At 41.2% G+C, this 18,358-nt stretch overlaps 1 protein-coding gene across 4 annotated transcripts; it reads left to right on the top strand.

Moving 5' to 3' along the window:
• Window positions 1–220: 220 nt before the first annotated feature.
• On the top strand, window positions 221–17,476 carry LETM2 (leucine zipper and EF-hand containing transmembrane protein 2). 4 transcript variants are annotated; one of them, XM_014831095.3, is made up of 11 exons: window positions 221–344; window positions 1,758–1,838; window positions 3,261–3,714; window positions 4,321–4,464; window positions 8,263–8,400; window positions 8,819–9,019; window positions 10,200–10,319; window positions 12,664–12,777; window positions 14,852–14,944; window positions 15,273–15,374; window positions 16,106–17,476. In XM_014831095.3, the coding sequence occupies exons 2-11, from the start codon at window positions 1,792–1,794 to the stop codon at window positions 16,166–16,168; spliced, it is 1,476 nt and encodes a 491-aa protein (XP_014686581.2). In that variant the 5' UTR covers window positions 221–344; window positions 1,758–1,791; the 3' UTR covers window positions 16,169–17,476. The 4 variants fall into 4 exon arrangements, 3 of the variants coding, with proteins under 3 accessions (XP_014686581.2, XP_014686582.2, XP_014686585.1); XM_014831096.3 differs by having other exon boundaries at window positions 249–799; XM_014831099.3 differs by lacking the exons at window positions 221–344; window positions 1,758–1,838 and having other exon boundaries at window positions 3,592–3,714; window positions 4,406–4,464.
• The last annotated feature ends 882 nt before the right edge of the window (window positions 17,477–18,358 follow it).

Raw genomic sequence — 18,358 nt, 5'->3', positions numbered from 1 at the left:
GGGGGGTTAGTCCACAACCTACAGAGTGTGGACAGGCAGAAAAACGTCAGTCTTGGGCCCCCCAGCACAGACTCTCCTTAAACCCAACAGAGAGGTCATTTCGCCGGTGGGAAGCAGACCTTGCTGCCTCCTGGGGCTGCCCCCGCGAAGGACGCCCTCCCTCCCCAGAATCTGAGCGCTCATTGGTGGATGGTGTCGTCACTCAGTGACGGTACCGGGTGAGGAAGGAGGTGGAGCCATAGAGACTTGGCCTCCGGCCTTTCTAGCTTGGGGAGCTGCGGGAGGGGGAAGTCGAGAAGGGAGCGGAGGACTGAGGCAGCCGTTCCGGGGAGCCGCCCGAAGAGGTAGAAGTGGGGGGCCGAGTCCTCCGGCTGTTACTGGGTGGACCGAGCCTGCCTGTTTTCCTCCGGAGTCCGCTCCCTCCGCATCCTGCTCCTCCCATCAGCGCCCCGCTTTCCCGACAGCTTCCAGTTCTCCACCTCGCTCTCCTCGGCCCTGGACCCTGTCCCCCTGCTCGCCCCCCAACTTTGGAGCTCAGCCTCCGTTCCCCCTCCTTCCGTGCTTTGCCTCCTTTCTCTTCCGTACCCCGCACCGTGCTTCTCGTCGTCTACCTTCCGTAAACCCGAATCCCCTAGGAGGTTCCCGTGCCTGCACCACCCCCGCACCCCAAAACAAAGACACCCCCCCAGACCTCACCACTACAAACACAGTCCACCAACACACAACGCCCACCAAAGCCACCGGCTGAGGGAGCCGAGGGCTCGCTTTGCCCCCGAGTCGTCCAGTGCCTGAAGCAAAGGTAACCCCGGGCCCCCGGGCGCCGGCGTAGGGCGTGGGCGGTGCGATGGCGCAGGCGGGGCTCACGGCCCGGCCCCGCCCTCCCGCCCGGCAAGGGGCGCCCGCAGCACAGGGCCGGAGACCCCGGGCCGGGGAGCGCGGGCGAACCGCGGGATCGGATCTGGTCTCTCGTCAGCGTGAGGCCACCCGCCCTTGGGCTGGGTTCAGATGTTCCCGAGTGTTATTTGAACTCTCGTTCGGAATGTCAGCTCTCTGGTTGAGGTTTCCGTCCAGGAGGGACCCTGTTACTGCTTTCCCAGCTGCAGGAAAGCAAGGTTGATAGTAAAGCTCCTTGCTGCCCTTGGCTGAAAAGAGCCACAGGTTGAAGAAGGGTTTGGGTAAAGTTTATTGAAAGGTATAAAGCTCAGTTTGGGCTCTTTGAAGAAGCGCTAGCGCGGGAAACCGCTTCACCTCCACTTGAACTGTTAGTAGATACGTGTACATCTTCACTGGTACATATATGAGATTAGTGAGTACTTTCAATCTTTAAAATTTGGGGCAGCTTTGCTAAGTATGGTAAAAAGGTAACTGAAAACAAATCCGGGATATTTAATTTCTACCTGTATTTTTAGGCAACCAGTAAGTGTGTCTTGCTCGGCTTCTTAAATACTTGGCAACCATTCAAGTAGATTGCTAGGTGCTATTGACCAGAAATCAAAATGTCCGTGAAGACCATGTCACCATCATGAGCATCATCATATTAAAGATCATTATTTGTTGGGATCTCAAAGTACCATTCTCAAATTCAGGGCTAAGAAAATATTATTCATGACTGCTGGAAATGAACTTGAGCGAGATTTTACACCTTGAATAGAATATGCGAGTTTTCTACCTTTGCAATAGTTAAAAACATTTAAATCCTGATATCGTTATAATTGATGTGTTCTTAAAATACTAAATTGTTTACTCCTTCTGCTTAGGTGCCTATGTTGACTAGTTGAGACAGATATAAACATGGCCTTCTACAGTTATAATACAGTCTTAGCTATTGCCCGGACAAGGTAAGCCTTGAAATCCGCTCTCACCAATATTTATCTGAACTTTATTCTTTTAGATAACAAAGATATATGTAAAAGGATAGGCCTAGTATACAGTTAAAGCTTTGCTAGTTATAACTATGTTGGTTTTTTCTAAAATTAATTTATTGTGTGCGTGTGTATGTGAGGAAGATGGTCCCTGAGCTATCGTCCATGCTAATATTCTTCTGCTTTGTATATGGGATGCTGCCACAGCTTGGCTTGAGGAGCGGTGTGTAGGTCTGTGCCTGGGATCTGAACCTGTGAACCCCAGGCCTCCAAGGCAGAGCATGTGAACTTAACTGCTACACTACCAGGCCAGCCCCATTATTTTGGTTTTTAGGAAGCTGATATATTTAAACTTACCCCAAATTTTTACATGCTTTAGTACTCAGGCTGATCTCGTTTTGTGGACAAGTGGGGCAGGTAAGGTGGAAGATGTAATGGTTTTAGAGTGACACCTCTGTAATCGATGAACGTTACATGAGGCCCTTAGATGTAAAAATGTGTAAAATGGCTGGCAAGCAAGCCAGTCCTAGGGTGTATACCTGCCCAAGTAAGATCTGTTATCACTTATTTGTTCTAAAGAATATTCACTGAGAATTTACTATGTGCTGGATACATTGTACAGTTTACCTTTTGGCCTCTCAGAAAGTGTTTTATCCTGGCATGCTTCAAAAAAAGACTGAAAGAATGGAAAAAGCCATCTGTTTGCCAAAAGAAGTCTCTTTGCCAGGAAGCTTTTTTGTCTAGATGGGTCTTATTTTTATTTTCAAACAATGTGGTGGGCTAGTTTAACGGAAGATTGTGAGCTGTTGCAAAACTAGAATGTAGAGATCCTGGCTGGGGTGCCCCATTCTAATTCTTATTGCTGACATTCTTGAGGAATCTTAGGTGAAGGGCATTTCAGCTATAAATGCCTCTCATTTGAGGGAGTCCGCTGGCACTCATAGACAAGGCAGTACTGTGTGATTGGTTAATCCCCACAGGAACCATGAAGTATTTTGTTCAAACAATATTCCTATTGTCAGTAGAGTAGCTAAAGACACGTGTTCCACCTGTTCTATGATAGGAGATAGAGACAAACTTTCAAACATAACTGCTAGTGGAAAAATGTTTGCTATTAGATTTTTGAATCAACACTAAGAGTTTCTAACTTCTAATATAGCAATTATTCTTGGGAATTAACTTATTAATATTTCTCACAGAGTCTATCATTCAGCCATAAAGCATACTGCTCTTCCACTGGGGTAAAAAGTTATATTTCATTCATTAATGAACATCGTCTCCTTTAAAATACAGGCTTAAAAACTATTGTTTTATTTTAACCAGATAGAATATCTATTTTTGACTTCCGAGTTTGTGATAGTCTGTGCTCCACTCAGAGGATGTTGCTCTTTCTTCCAGATTCCCTGGCCGTTTTGTCCATTCTACCAGCTCTGCTTATTCCCCATCATTTGCATTTCTTCACTTGCCAGATTCCCGTTTAAATAAAATGTATATGAAGAACTGCGGAAGCAAAAAATACTCCTACCCTAGTCAGTCAGCCAGTAAAGTGCTTCGCTTACGAACTACAACGATAGAAAAGCTGCATACGTCAACTTGCTGGCTACAACAGTTCCCTGGCAAACCTCAGCTAGAGCAAACCACAAAAAAGCCACGGGTGACAAGCCCTCAGCCCACAAAAGAAACTGGCATGAGGATTGAGGAGGAAAAGCGATCTTATAGACAAAAAATTATGGATGAACTTAAATATTATTACAATGGATTCTACTTGCTTTGGATTGACACCAAAGTTGCTGCCAGAATGGTTTGGAGGCTGTTGCACGGACAGGTGCTGACCAGGAGAGAGAGACGAAGGGTAGGCAAGAATCATATTTGAGACAGAAAATGTACAGCTGAAATGAACTATGTGGGAATCAAGTTTTAAGCTCAACTTAAAATTCATCTTAAAAACCTCAAAGTAGGAATAGTAACTGATGGTGAGAACCAGAGTTTCTTACTTGTCTGCAACTAACTTGCTGTACAACTTTAGGCAAGATTCTTAAACGTTGTGTATATTCGCCTATAGAAAGGTTATAGTTGTGCTTTCTAATCTCTCCAGGGATTTGAGAGGCTTCAGGTTTGATCTGTGCATCCGAAATACAAACTATTGTTCGTATATTAAGTATATGCATTCAAAAAATTTTAATAGCTATCATGTTATTAAATTATGGACCCCTAAGTTAGATGAAAGCTAAGAGATACCAATAATATGTTTTGATTGTCATAGATTTCCTTGAAGATAGCCCATAAGTATTACTTCAGATCTATGGTAAAGAGGAAAACCCAGCCTTGCCATTTTATAACCAGCTGCAAAAAATCTGTCTTGTGTTTTTAACACTTTACGAGCTAAGGCAGGCTCTTTGGTTTTTGTTTTTGGTACATCCTAAAATAATGAATATTGCATATGCGTTTAATTCTTTAGCTATTGAGAACTTGTGTTGATTTCTTCCGCCTGGTTCCATTTATGGTGTTCATAATTGTACCCTTCATGGAATTCTTATTACCAGTGTTTCTGAAACTCTTCCCAGAGATGTTGCCATCAACTTTTGAAAGTGAATCCAAAAAGGTATGTAGGATTTTTTAACTTTTAAAAAAAATTAATAGACTTTATTTTTTAGAGCAGTTTTTAGGTTTACAGAAAAATTGAGTGTAAAGTACTGAGAGCCCCCAGATACCCCCTCCCCACCATTTCCCCTATCACTAACATCTTGCATTAGTGTGGTACATTTGTTACAATTGAAGAACTAATATCTATACATTATTATTAATTAAAGCTCATACTTTACATTAGGGTTCACTCTTTGCGTTTTATAGTTTTATGGATTTAGACAAATGCGTAATGTCGTGTATCCACCAGCACAGTGTCATACAGAATAGTTTCACTGCCCTAAAAAGCCCTCGTGCTCCACCTGGTTTTTCCCTCCTCACTCCTCCCTGAACTCGTGGCAACCACTGATCTTTTTACTGTCTCTATAGTTTTGCCTTATCCAGAATGTCATATAGTTGGAATCATAGAGTGTGTAGCCTTCTCAAACTGGCTTCTTTCACTTAGAAATATACATTTAAGGTTCCTCCATGTCTTTTCATGGTTCAGTTCCTTCTGTCACTGCATAATATTCCATTGTACGGATGTATCACAGTTTGTTTTCCCATTCAAGGACATCTTGGTTGCTTCCAGTTTCTGGCAGTTATGAATAAAGCTGCTATAAATATTCATGTGCAGGTTTTTGTGTGGACATAAGCTTTCAACTCATTTGGGTAAATACGTAGGAGATCAATTGTGTCTGTTTAGTTTTGTAGGAAATCAATGAACTGTCTTCCGAAGTAGCTGTACCATTTTGCATTCCCATCAACAGTGAATGAGGATTCCTGTTCCTTTACTTCTTCGTCAGCATTTAGTGTTGTCAGGACTTTGAATATTAGCCATTCTAATAGATGTGTGGTAGTACCTCTTTGTTATTTTAATTTGCAGTTCTTTAATGACTGTTGAGCATCTTTTCATATGCTTATTTGCCATCTGTATGTCTTTGGGGAGTTGTCTGTTTAGATCTTTGGCCTACTTTTTAATGGGGTTGTTTTCTTATTGTTGAGATTTAAGAGTTCTTTCTATATTTTGGATACAAGTCATTTAACAGATGTGTGTTTTGCAAATGTTTTCTCCCAGACTGTGGCTTTTCTTTTAATGTCTTAACTGTGTCCTTTGAAGAGCAAATGGTTTTAATTTTAATGAAGTACAACTTATTGATTTTTTCTTTCTTGGATTGTGCTTTTGGTGTTGTATCGAAAAACTCATTGCCAAGTTCATCTAGATTTTCTCCTATGTTTTCTTCTAGGTGTTTTATAGTTTTCAGTTTCACATTTAAGTCTATGATCTGCTTTGAGGTAATTTCTATAAGAAGTGTAACATCAGTGTCAAGTCATTTTTTGCATGTGGATATCCAGTTTTTCCAGCACCATTTGTTGAAAAAAACTATCCCTTCCCATTGAATTTTAACTTGTTTTTAACCATTAAAAAATAAAGAAAACAAAAATCAACTGTTACTGCAGTGACTAGTTGAACAGTAGACATTATTTATTCAGGTGACTAGTTGAACAGTGGGCATTATTTATTCAGCCAAACAGACCCTTTTGTGTGTATGAATAGTCCCTGAGAAGAGGGTGTCCTCATATGATGGTCACTCTGAAGGTGACAGACTGGAAAACCAAGGCAGCTGCTTCATTCTCTCCATTCTGTGCCACTCTGCTAGACAGTGGTATGATGGCATGAACACATCGTTATGAGAGGGCAGCTTTTAAAGCAGACTGGGAAATGTTTCACAGAAGATGTAACTTTGGGGAACTGAGACTTAAAGAGTGGTAGGATTTTACCACAGTGTTTGAAAGGCCTTCTGGATAGGAAGATTAGCACTTGAAATGGCTTAACAGTGTAAAGGAGTATGACATAATCAGAGACCACTGATTGGTTCTTTGTAGTTGGAATATAAGGGGATCAATGGTAGATGATGAGACAGAAGTGCTGTGTTGGGGTCAGCCTGGAAAACATCCACCACCCTAAGGAATTTAGACTTTAGCTTGGACAGTGGTAAATAATGGAAGGTAAATTTAAGCAGGGGGTAGGTAACACAATTAGATCCGTGTTTTTGAAAAACAATTTTGCTGGGAGGAAGGATTGAAGAGGGCAGGGCCAAGGAAGGGAAATCAGCTGGAAAGCTATTGCAATAGCATGCGAGAGAGATGACGAAGCCTAAATTATGAAAGTGGCATTAGAAATAAAAACTTGAAGATAGATTTGAGATACTTTTAAGGGGTAGAATCAAACTGCAAAATTTAACTGCCTGGCAGTGGTTTAATTTACTTAACATTTAAAGTAATCAGGATCTAGAAATAAATACCATGGGTTTCTAAGGAAAGTGTTAGTGAATACAGGAAGATGGGGGAGTAGAGGAAGTGATTTATCCAAATATTCCTCTTTCCTCAACACTACTCATTCCCTGAATGTACATATATACACATTATGGCCACAGTTTTAGAAAATACTTTCTTGTTTGCTTTGTTCCATGAAAAGACAGAGAGAGAAAGCGAGCAAGCGCGCTAGCTTTCTGTTTACATCGGATCACAGTACCATGCATTTCTCTTTCATAGTACTTATCCATTATGCTTTTACATTAATTTGTGGAATTACTGGATTATTATTAGTCACTAATGTTTGTCTCTCACATTAAACTAGAAGTTCCACAAGGGCGGGAATTCATATCTACTTTTGCTCATTTCATCCCCAGCATCTGGCACATGGTAGATGTTCAGTGAATGGATGGATGGATGGATATGGATGAATGTAATGGATGACCAAATGGGTTCTAATGATAGTGTTGCCATCGTGTGATTTTTTTGGCTGAGTCTTTTAAGATATTTCTAAGAAATCAATAATTGCTATGATTGGCTGATTATTAAAATCTCTTGGGCAACTTGAAAAAAAATACATGTATATATATTTTCCTGTTTCTTTCTACCCCCCCTGAGTCCTGACTGTAGTTATTTTGAAAATGCTTCCTCATTGTATTTCTAATGATGAACAAGGATTTAGACGTAGTGGTCAACATCGTGTCTTAAGAGTATACATTTAATTCTCTTCTCTGTATTGCTTTGTTCATATCTGTTATAGCAATTAACTCATTGATTGTATTGTAATAAACTGTGTCTGTTTTGCATTACTTAAACTGTAAGCTGCTTTAACATAGAGTTAATTTCCAGTTTTCTTTGTTTGTGGCCCAAGCAAAATCCAGGGCTCTTAGACCGAGAGTTGGCTCAACTAGCAGCCTAGCTGATGTGCACCAGGTTAAGAGATGAGTATCTCATTCTAAAGATTTTTTATTTTTCCTTTTTCTCCCCAAAGCCCCCCAGTACATAGTTATATATTCTTTGTTGTGGGTCCTTCTAGTTGTGGCATGTGGGACTCTGCCTCAGCATCGTCTGGTGAGCAGTGCCATGTCCGCACCCAGGATTCGAACCAACGAAACACTGGGCCGCCTGCAGTGGAGTGCGCGAACTTAACCACTCGGCCACAGGGCTAGCCCCTATCTCATTCTAAATAATGACAGAGCCTCCCATTGAGGGGACATTTTGGATCTATCAAATATTTGTAATCATTGTATTAGAAATAACAGGTAAGCTTAAGGAGGCAAGTTGCAAGTAGAGGCTACTTTTTATTTGCTCTGGTTCTAACAAAACCCCTTCAATTAGGTCTGAAAATAATACATGAAATAGGGATGAGCAATAACAAGGTGACAGTTATTCTTCTCTCACATTTATCTACCAAATTGTCATCATGAAGGATTGATTAACTTTGTCCTCTTCTATTATTAAGGAAGAAAAACAGAGGAAGAAAATGGCTGCAAAGTTGGAACTAGCAAAATTTCTTCAAGAAACAATTACAGAAATGGCAAGAAGGAACAGGGCCAAGTTAGGAGATGCCTCCACACAGTTCTCGTTCTACGTCAAACAGGTGTCAAGTCTTTTAGGTGATACCAGACAACTGCTGGGCTGGCAGTTATATGAAAAATGCATGTCATTGTGGATCTTCCAAATTGTTCACAACCTCTGAATTTGCAAATATCTAAGTTATATACATATAATTGTAGTAGTTAGCAGAAAAACCTATCAATGCAATCAATGTGTTGAAGATGTTGATAACTTCCTGGAAAGAACAGTAGAGTTAGAGTAAAAGGTTTGAACCACTCCTGATTGTTCAGTTGATTTAGCCTGACTTCAGACATTTCTTTACTTCTCTTTGTACCACAGGGCCCATTTCCAGACATAAGATAGAATCCATGAAGGCACTGACATGTCTTTCAAATAGTCTTACTGGGAAGGTTAAATTAAGTAGGAAACAGATTTTAATGCCTCTTCATCCTGCTGTTTAGGTCCAGACAGGACACAAGCCCAGCACAAAGGAGATAGTTCGCTTTTCCAAACTATTTGAGGATCAGCTAACCCTGGAGCACCTGGATCGACCTCAGCTGGTTGCCCTTTGCAAACTGCTAGAATTGCAGTCCTTTGGAACCAACAATTTACTCCGCTTTCAGCTCCTGATGAAACTGAAGTCTATAAAAGCAGATGATGAAGTAAGAGCTTCGCTATAGCTGTAGGGAATTAGCAAGTGCTGGGAGATATCTTAGGGTGGCGCTGTAATGAAATGCAGTATCTTCTGGTGGGTCTGCTCATGGACTGATTCTGGCAAAATGAGTGGTTTAAACAACCATTACCATGACAACCTGAACCTTGATCACTCGTTTTAGGAGCTATTTCTTGTACTCTGACCCATTTTCTTGAGAAGGTCATCACAAGCAGTTAGTAATTTGGATGTCTTAGCAGGGACTAATCTAAAGCACTTAGGACCTGCTGGGAAGGAACAGCAGCCCAGTAGATTCCTGAGTCTTCCACTGCCAAGGACAGTGCCCTACCCCCACACCTCTGCTCCCCTCCTGCGGAGCTGGTGCCAGAGTAAATATTCTGCTGGGTGAGTTGGCCTGGTAAGAAGGGGTGGCAAAGCATAAAGCAGAGCCTAGACATCTTATGGAAGAGGGGCACCGTTGGACTATAACTACTAATTAGACTCCTTAAAAAGTGGAAAGAATGTTTCTTGAATCTGAATCAGCTGCTCTAAAGCATTCTGCCTGAGGGAGCAGGATTCCCAGAACTGAGAAAGCATGATCCCATTGGCCCCCTTTAGATTTCAGTTGTTGCTTTCAGAACTTTGGAATAAACAATACTGGTCCCAGAAGTACCATTGTGTTGGGTCACACCAAGCAGAAACTCTGTTAAGTTATTTATTGAGGGATTTTTGTGGACCAGGGAGTTAGGGCTATCCCTGGGGTAGTAGCAGGGGGAGAGTGGGGGAAGAACACTATTGGGACATGCTACAAATGGTACGTTGAAAGCTTTTCAAGTGAAATATTTTTTGAAGGACTCCTAAAGCTACCACAAAAGGGAAGAGGAGTAGAGATGTCACACCAGGAGAAATGCAAATCAAGAGGGGAAATAAGTACTTTGGTAACAGAATGTTGGGGAGGAGTTATCTAAATATCTCTGATATTAATACCTGTTGGCAGGATTCCCTTCATCTCAACTGCTACAGCTTCCCAAGTCACCTTGTTCTTTTAGGCTCCTGACCTTTGCAGCAGCCGGTGCAGGGGACAAAGTGTGAAGGCATCAGGTTCTGTGTTTCCTCTGATTTGTTGGAATGTACAGATTAGGTAAAATTGGAACCAAAAGATCCAATACCATTCCTTTCATTTCTTCCAGGTAATTGCCAAAGAAGGAGTGAGTGCTTTGAGTGTGTCAGAACTACAAGCTGCCTGTAGGGCCCGAGGGATGAGGTCACTGGGTCTCACTGAGGAACAGCTGAGACAACAGCTCACAGAGGCAAGTAGCAGCTGTCCTGGGCTGTTTTCACTAGAACTCTCTCCCCAGAATTTGCAGACCTCATTTTGTGATTTCTACTTTGCAAGTGAACCATCTTACTGAAGTTGCCTTGTTTAATTGAGCAGTGGGATGCTGAAGAAACTAGATTTATTTCTGACTGAGACAAGGTACTGTATTAGTTTTCTATTGTTGCGTAACAAGCTACCACAAACTTAGTGGCTTAAAACAACCCCATTTATTAGCTCATGGTTCTGTAAGTCAGAAGTGCAGGCTGTGTTCCTTTCTGAAAGCTGTGGGGAAGACTCCATTTCCAAGCTCTTTCAGTTGGTTGGCTGAATTTAGTTCCTTGCAGCTGTAGGACTGAGGTCCTTGTTTCCTCACTGGCTGTCAGCCCCAGGCTACTCTCAGCCCTGGAGGCCACCTGCATCTGCAAACCCCACGTGCTTCAAATATCTCAGACTTCCCCTGTTTTTGACCTCCAGCTCCAGATGTAAAGGTCTCATGTGATCAGGCAAGACTCACCGGGATAATCTTCCTATCTTAAGGTCAGCCTGACTTGGAACCTTCGTTATATCTGCAAAATCCCTTCATAGCGGTGCCTAGATTAGTGTTTGAATAACTGGGAGAAGGTATGAGTACACGAGGGACCGGGAATCTTGGGGCCACCTCAGGACTTTGCCTACTCCAGGTATTGCAAGGGCCTGGGCAGAGTCTAATACGAGGCCTGACATCTGTGTGAATCCATCTGGAGGTCAAAACCTTGCCTGTGGCTCACCTGGGACTGCTTTCCCAATTAGTGCCCCAAACCAATGTTAAGTATTAGCTTTGGGAACAGACATTTAATATTTTCCCTTAGATAACATATTTTAATTACGAGTGTCAATGCTTTAAAACAAAGGAGTAACTCCTATTAAAATTCTCATTCCTGTAACTGTAAAAAGTGCCATAAAGGGTACACAGATCACTTTGGGATAGGAGGCATTGTTGTGACTTTGAAACCATGTCAGGTAGCTATTTCCTCTTACATATTGGACCTGTTTTGGTTGGAAGATGAACATATTGTAGAGAGAGGTACTTAAAATCATTTATTTTTTGAACATTTACAGTATTAAGTGGATTCATACTGTCAAATTGCTTTCTTGAAAGGGTGTGTCATTTTACAGTCTCCCTACAAGGGGGTGAGGATGCTAATCCAACCATATGATATTCAGCACTATATATTATTATTTTAAAAAAACCTGTGTTTGGATACAGGCAGATATTTCATAGACAGGAAAATCTAAAAACGGTAAACATATGAAACGTCTTAACTTCGTAATAAGATAAATTAAAACTTTGAGATACCGCATTCACCTATTATGTTGGCAAAGATCAGAGTTGGATAACACACCCTGTTGGTGAGTGTATTGGGAGAGGAGCCCTCACGCATTGCTGGTAGAAACCTCCATGGAGAGTAGTTTGGCAATATCTTGCAAAATTTAAAAATGCATGTACTCTTTGACCTAGCAACTTCACTTCTAGGAATTTATCCCATGTTCTTGCACATGTGCAAAATGATACAGATTATCCTTTGCAGCACCATTTATAATGGCAAAAGATTGGAAACAGCCTAATGTTCATTTATAGGAGAATAATCAAATAAATTATGGCATTTCCATGCAATGGAATCCTTTACAGATGTTCAAAGAGGAGGCAGGCAGCTCTACATCTACTGAAATGAATCAATCTCAAGATATTTCAGTGAAAATAAGCAAAGGACAAAACAGTGTGTATATGTCACCCTTTGTGTAAAGATAAATAACATATATTTGTATATGCAAAGATATCTCTGGAAGATTATATAAGGAAGTGGTACCAGTGGTTGCTTCTAGGGAGGGAAACAGGGTAGCTAGACATTTTTATTGATTACATTTTACCTTTTGAATTTTGTCTCTTGTGCATGTATCATTGATCTAAAAATATTTTTTTAAAAAGCTTGGCCAATTTGGTACTTGAAAACTTACATCTCATTCCCATTTTCGTGTTTATTTCTTTGGTTGTGAATGAGGCTGATTTATACTTTCACATTATCTACTTTTTTTCTAAGATACTTAGTGACTGTGATCCACAATTGGTTTGAGAGTTTAGTGGACCTCTCCCCCTCTCTGACTCTCAGAGTGATCCTCCTGGAGTGAGGGAGCTTGCAAGGTTCAACCACTGGCGCAGAAGCCAGGTGGCTGGTGGTCCTCTCTTTGTTCTGCCGTTAGTTATCAGCATGTACCTGGGAAGCAGGAGCTATCATGGGTCACTTCGAGTTCTGACATTCTGTGATTCGATCATGTTTTATTCCTCTCCCTTTCTCCAGTGGCAGGACCTCCACCTGAAGGAGAATGTCCCTCCTTCTCTTTTGCTCCTGTCACGAACCTTCTACCTGATAGATGTGAAGCCGAAGCCAATTGAGATACCACTAAGTGGGGAGGTGAGTAACTGGGTTCGTGGAGAATCTGGATTTCTGACAAAACTGGGCTCTCCCCAGAATGTCTTATTTCCTCTTACAGTCAGAGTAGGTGTTTCTTTTGGAATTTGGCCCAATTGGCTTTAAAATCTTTTTTAAAGTCCTAAAAAAAAAAAAAAATCTGTCACTTAAACTGCCTCTAGCTATAGGGTTATTCATGCCTTTAATCCCAGCTCAATTTAGTTTTAGTAATAGAAGTCCAGTTTATTCTTTCTCCTTAACTGTCTAGTCTTCATTAGCAGACTTTTTTTTCACCTCTTTCTCCTTCGAGACTGTTCTTTCACATCTGTTTCATTTATCTAGATTCCTATTAGCTTTTAAGCAGCGAATGTCTAATCTAGAATGCCTAATCTTTTTGTCATCCTTCGACTCATTTCCTTAATCATTTTTTGTTGCCTTTGACTCAGCACCTTTTTTCCTCCTGGTATTTTACTGAAGAACCCAGGATTGGCCCAAGCGCTAGAGCATTGCTCCGGCTCCATCAGAAAGGGCCTCTCAGTTCGCTGCTTTGTGACCTCATGTCTAACTCAGAACCTGCATGGGTGAGAAAGGAAAGAGCGTTGGAGAAGATGCTGCACATGTGGTTTAGTAGATTAGACTAAATGCTCTGGAGTGAGGACCAGTCATTTTTAATCTCAGTTATGCTAGTGACTCCTTGTACAAGCCAAAGAAAATTGTATCAAGTCCCGCACGAAAAATGTACTTCAGGAAATACCATCTTGCTTTCTCTTTCCATATTTCCAGAGACTAATCTGGATTTGGGCTTTGTCCAGGAAGGAATCTGAGGAGACTAGGAGCAGTTTTGCAGAACAGACCCTGTCTTAAAAGGCAGGCTGCTGGGTTCTTACTCTATCTTTGGTCTTTAAGACAGACCAAAGTTATTTGTCATTCTTAGAAGCAAGGAAATCTTGGAATAGCACAATGTTTCAGAGCTAAATTCGGGTTCTCAGGATTATTCTATATCCAGATGTTACTTTCTGGAATGTTTGAGAAAGACCTAGGAATCACGGACAAAGTGACGAGCTCCTAAGCATTTTATTGGTTGTTTTTTTAATCCACGTTAACTTCCATTCTCCATATATACAAAATAAAAACAAGTAGCATGCTAGGTTCTGTAAAAAAATTTAGACATCAAATTAAATATACTATAATTTTGGATTTTTGTAGCCCTTTTCCCTCCAAAGTACACGAAGAAATTACTTATTTTCAAAGAGCAGTGATATATTTGTTTTTTGAATCTAATTAATATCTTTTTTTTTTCTTTTTGGTGAGGAAGAGTTGCCCTGAGCTACCATCTATTGCCAGTCTTCCTCCTTTTTTTTTCTCGAGGAAGATTGTCACTGAGCTAACATCTGTGCCAGTCTTCCTCTATTTTGTACGTGGGATGCCTCTACAGCATAGCTGATGAGTGGAGTACGTCCCTGCCCAGGATCCGAACCCAGGAACCTGGGCCGCCAAAGTGGAGTGTACAACTTTAACCACTCGGCCGCAGGACCGGCCCCTAATTAATAGAATTCTTCCAGACAGGTTAGCTAGCTATTCTAAAATACCACTCCCTCCCTCCATTTTCCTCGTGTTGCAGGAGCTTTTATTAAGCAGCACCTACCGTTTTAAAAAAGTCAGGCAAATATACTTATCATCAGACACCAAAAGTGATAAAGATGTCAGTTTTGACTAAATTATATCAATGCTATTAGAAACTGATGAGTAATTGAAACCTGGCAACTTTTTTTTTTTTTTTTGAGACAGAGCAGGATCAGCATTGGCAAATCAGTACTTTGTTAATGACAGGATTTTGAATACGAGAATCTAATTAGAGTGCAGTTTTTGTATAAAAGGTGCTCAGAACTCAAAGGTAAATGATACGAAGTTGCTATTTCAGGGACATACCTCATCTACTACTCACGAAGGGTGTAGCCAGAGGAAGTTAGGGACTTAGTGGAAAGTAAGTTGTGCTAAAAAGCATTGACTACTGTGGAAGTGCTTGAGTTTCAGGAAGAGCAGAAAGCTCATTTATACAAGACCTCTCTCTCCCTAGGCTCCAAAGATGAGTGTTCCTGTGGAATCACCTGCTTCGCCTGAATCTAAAGAGAATGTGGTAGACTTAGCCCCTCAACTGAAGGGAACTAAGGTCAGACAATCACTTTCATTTGGTTAATTAGGTTAAAAAATGAAAATAACAATGAGTTAATTTTTCTATTTTTAACTCCCTTAATGAAACTGAATTTCAATATAATGCTGTTCTTTCGTAAGGAATCTTTATTGTACTATTTGATCTGCTTCTAAGAAACTTCGGTATTTGTCTATGTGTAATTAGCTTCCAGATTTTCCCTCTTGAATCCTGTGCCAGAACATGAAGTAGTTGTTATGAGTTCCTGGTAGTCATGCTAGTGTGACTATAGATCTAATACACATTTTATTTTAAATCAGTAACACAACTCTCAGTTCTGATGTTTAAGGATGAAGAAGTTATAAAACTACCACCAGTTACATCATCACCCATCACACCATCAACACCTGTTTCGTTACCTAAAGGATCCATCACTTCTGCTAAAGAAGCTGTAAGTATCTAAAAAGAGAAAACCCTTTCCCTCTAGTTATCTTTAAGGGCAGTAAGAATCTAGAGTTGTAACTATTGCAAAACACTGCACAGTTCTTCCTGTCATCCAAACAGGAAGTTGTAGGCTGAACCTTAGTCATCTTATAACCACTACATTTTTTAAACTCAATTATCCAAAAGCGAAAAAAAAATTATCAACCAATGCAACCGTGGATCAGACCTAAACATGTTAAGTCTAGAAGCTAATTACAATATAGGCAGATTCTTATTTTCTTTTGCACCAGATGGAAATAGTTCCCATATGTTGTGTATTTCACACAGGCTTCTGATGTCAGGAAATACTAGCAGGAAAGCAATTTAAATCTTAAGAAAAATGCATGTAAATAAGAAATTACTTATCTATCCACTTTTTCCATTTGGGTGAAGGAATTTGGGGCAAGAACAGAGAGCACAACACAAGTAAACAGTAGGGGTCATGGGAGAGCTGAACTATGGGTTGGCTCTGCTGGCTCCCAAGGACCAAAGAAGAAACCTGTGAACATGCAGATGGGGTAACCAGCCGGGGGCCTTATTTGTGTGTCTTCTTTATTTTTATTACCAACATAAATTATAAACTGAGACTTGACTTTGTAGAATGTCATTATTTTGATTAAGAAAACAAAAGAGGGTCTCCTGAAGAACTTACACATCTAATTGTGACCAGTGCCTAAAGTCTTTATATTTTCTACCTAGACACTCCAGGCCAAATCACAAAAGACAACCCAGAACAGCCAGGCTAGTTCAAAAGGAGCATAAGGACTACTGGAGGATGAAGCTCACTCTCTCCGGCTTCCTGCCCTCAGCAGTGGCATCCGTGAAAGACCTCCCAGCTAAGACTGTCTGTGTCTGGTTTGAGATAGAGGATCAGCCATTTAGTCCTTGAGGAGTCTTTTGAGGCCTCGCAGCCATTCCAGATGATGTCAGCAGTGAGACCAAGTTCAGACCACTTAGGAAAATATAATTGCAAAGTCCATTTCCTCTGTACCATTATGTCATCCCGCCAAAGTTTGTGTAAAGCCCACCCCCCATGCTGTTTTTAAACAGCTCCATATTTGTGTGCATGTCCTTTAAAAGAGGAAATTTTTTGCATAATGGAACCAGCTTGGCACCTTAGCTACCTATGCCTCCTGTAGCTTGGTAACCCAAGTAAGAACTTGGAAACTCCAAAAACCATTGTAACAGCACCTAACCAACTTTTTCAGAGTGATCCATCAGTAAGAATAGCACCCTGGAAACAGAGTACCTTATGAGATGGAATGGATATAATCCCCGGCAAGGTCTTTCTGGTAAAAAGAAGAAAAAGCTTCTTGGAGGAGAAAACGGGGAGTTAACCAGACTGGCAATCGAAAAGGTTTGGCTGCTGCTTGGCTGTTGTGAGACATCCCCCTCTTGGGCCTGCAGAGGCTGCAGGAATCTGGGAGGCTGCCACTATTCTAGCACACATGGCTTTCATTAGCCACCATTTTGCTAGGAAACATAATTAAGGGTTTAAGACTTAACCATTTGTTTGTGCTGGGTGTGTTTTTTTCTGGTCTGTTTGTCTTTCACAAACAAGACTATTTGTTAGTCACAGGGGTTGTTAAAGTCTGGTATAATCCCTATGCTATCCAGTAACAAGTATTATGTTCAGATATTTATGCTCAGTGTTTTCAGTATTGTCAATACTGAAAAAACATAATAAATCGATTGCCATGCACCTGACCAACAGCTTTTTTTCCTTGGGGAGCGCTTAGAAGGGAAAAGGTATTTCAGCCTGCGGGTGACAAAATTAGATTTCTTTACTTGCTGGGAAATTGAAAGCAGTTAGATGGGAGTCAATTAAACCAAGTGAAACTCAAATCTCCCTGTCTGGGGTCACCTAAATGAGGAATGCCATCAGCACTTCACAGCAAGGATGTGCACTTTAAAACGCTTCCTAACTCTCCTCTCCACCAGAGGACAAGCCTCACCATGTCTTGTTAAAGAATTCCAGTTCCTCGAGAATGATGAATCCCTACTATGCAGCATTCCATGGATCTCGCCATTGGCCTAGCAAGGTGATTCACAATAAATTTTCCCATTTTTAAAATGATGGGTGTTTATTTTAATGAGTTCACATTTCAGATGTTGAATGTGGGAAAGAGATTAGTTAGTTAGCTTGCTCAATCCTGTTTGAGCTCAATGATTCATATGAGCTGTTGGGCTGCTCTACAGTTCTTTCTGGCACCGCCCTTGAGCAGAGTGAGAATGGTCAGGTCAAGGAGCCTTGGTCGCTTTTGGCCCCAGCTGGCCTTCACCCCTTTTTGCTTCATTAATAGGTATCTAATACACTTGACACACCTCTCTTCCCATTCTTATGATACTAACTCAGAGAAGCCAAGGTTGTTTCTTTGTTCTTATCACTTAGAGCCTTGGCTGTTGGGTTTCATGGTTGTCAGATGTAGCCCTGTGCTGAAACAGAGCTAGTGGTCTTCTGGTAAATTATTAACAATCAACTCGGTGGGAGTGGGGTGGCCGATTTGTAGCATTTACAGATTCTAGTGATGTAAATACTCCCACATGGCTGATTTCAAGCTACCAACAGGAGATCACTTAACAACACAGAGTTGGGAAGAGATGTACACAATCAGCTCAAGAGCCAGCTCCAGCAGGCCACTGACCCGAGCCTTCCTGGAGTAACAAGAGAATTTGTGTTTATTAAATGTATCACTTCTATGCGCCAATACGAACATCTGGGAGGCAGTGCAGTATAAACGATCCTGAATATCGTTAGGTGCCAACCTAGAGAGAACTTGTTCCAGACTGAGTCTTCCTGAACATCTGGGTTCTTGCTGACCTTCCCTCTCCCTGGCTCTTATCAGCTGAGGGAGTGGGTCTATGCCAGGTTGCTACAAAGCTTTCTCCTTTCCCTGCTCTCTGCTCTTCCTACAGATGCATCAACCTTAGCTGTGCCAGTTGCTAATAATC

The sequence above is a fragment of the Equus asinus genome, chromosome 27 (assembly GCF_041296235.1).
Source record: "Equus asinus isolate D_3611 breed Donkey chromosome 27, EquAss-T2T_v2, whole genome shotgun sequence".
Taxonomy (NCBI): Eukaryota; Metazoa; Chordata; class Mammalia; order Perissodactyla; family Equidae; genus Equus; species Equus asinus.
The sequence above is the reverse complement of the archived record's forward strand: the minus strand, read 5'-3'. Positions and strand labels throughout refer to the sequence as shown.

Coding starts and splice junctions, on each gene's coding strand:
- LETM2 (XM_014831095.3), top strand. CDS start 1,792: ATGGCCTTCTACAGTTATAATACAGTCTTAGCTATTGCCCGGACAAG. Junction 1,839..3,260: donor TTAGCTATTGCCCGGACAAG/GTAAGCCTTGAA, acceptor TCTTTCTTCCAG/ATTCCCTGGCCGTTTTGTCC. Junction 10,320..12,663: donor TGAGACAACAGCTCACAGAG/GCAAGTAGCAGC, acceptor CCCTTTCTCCAG/TGGCAGGACCTCCACCTGAA.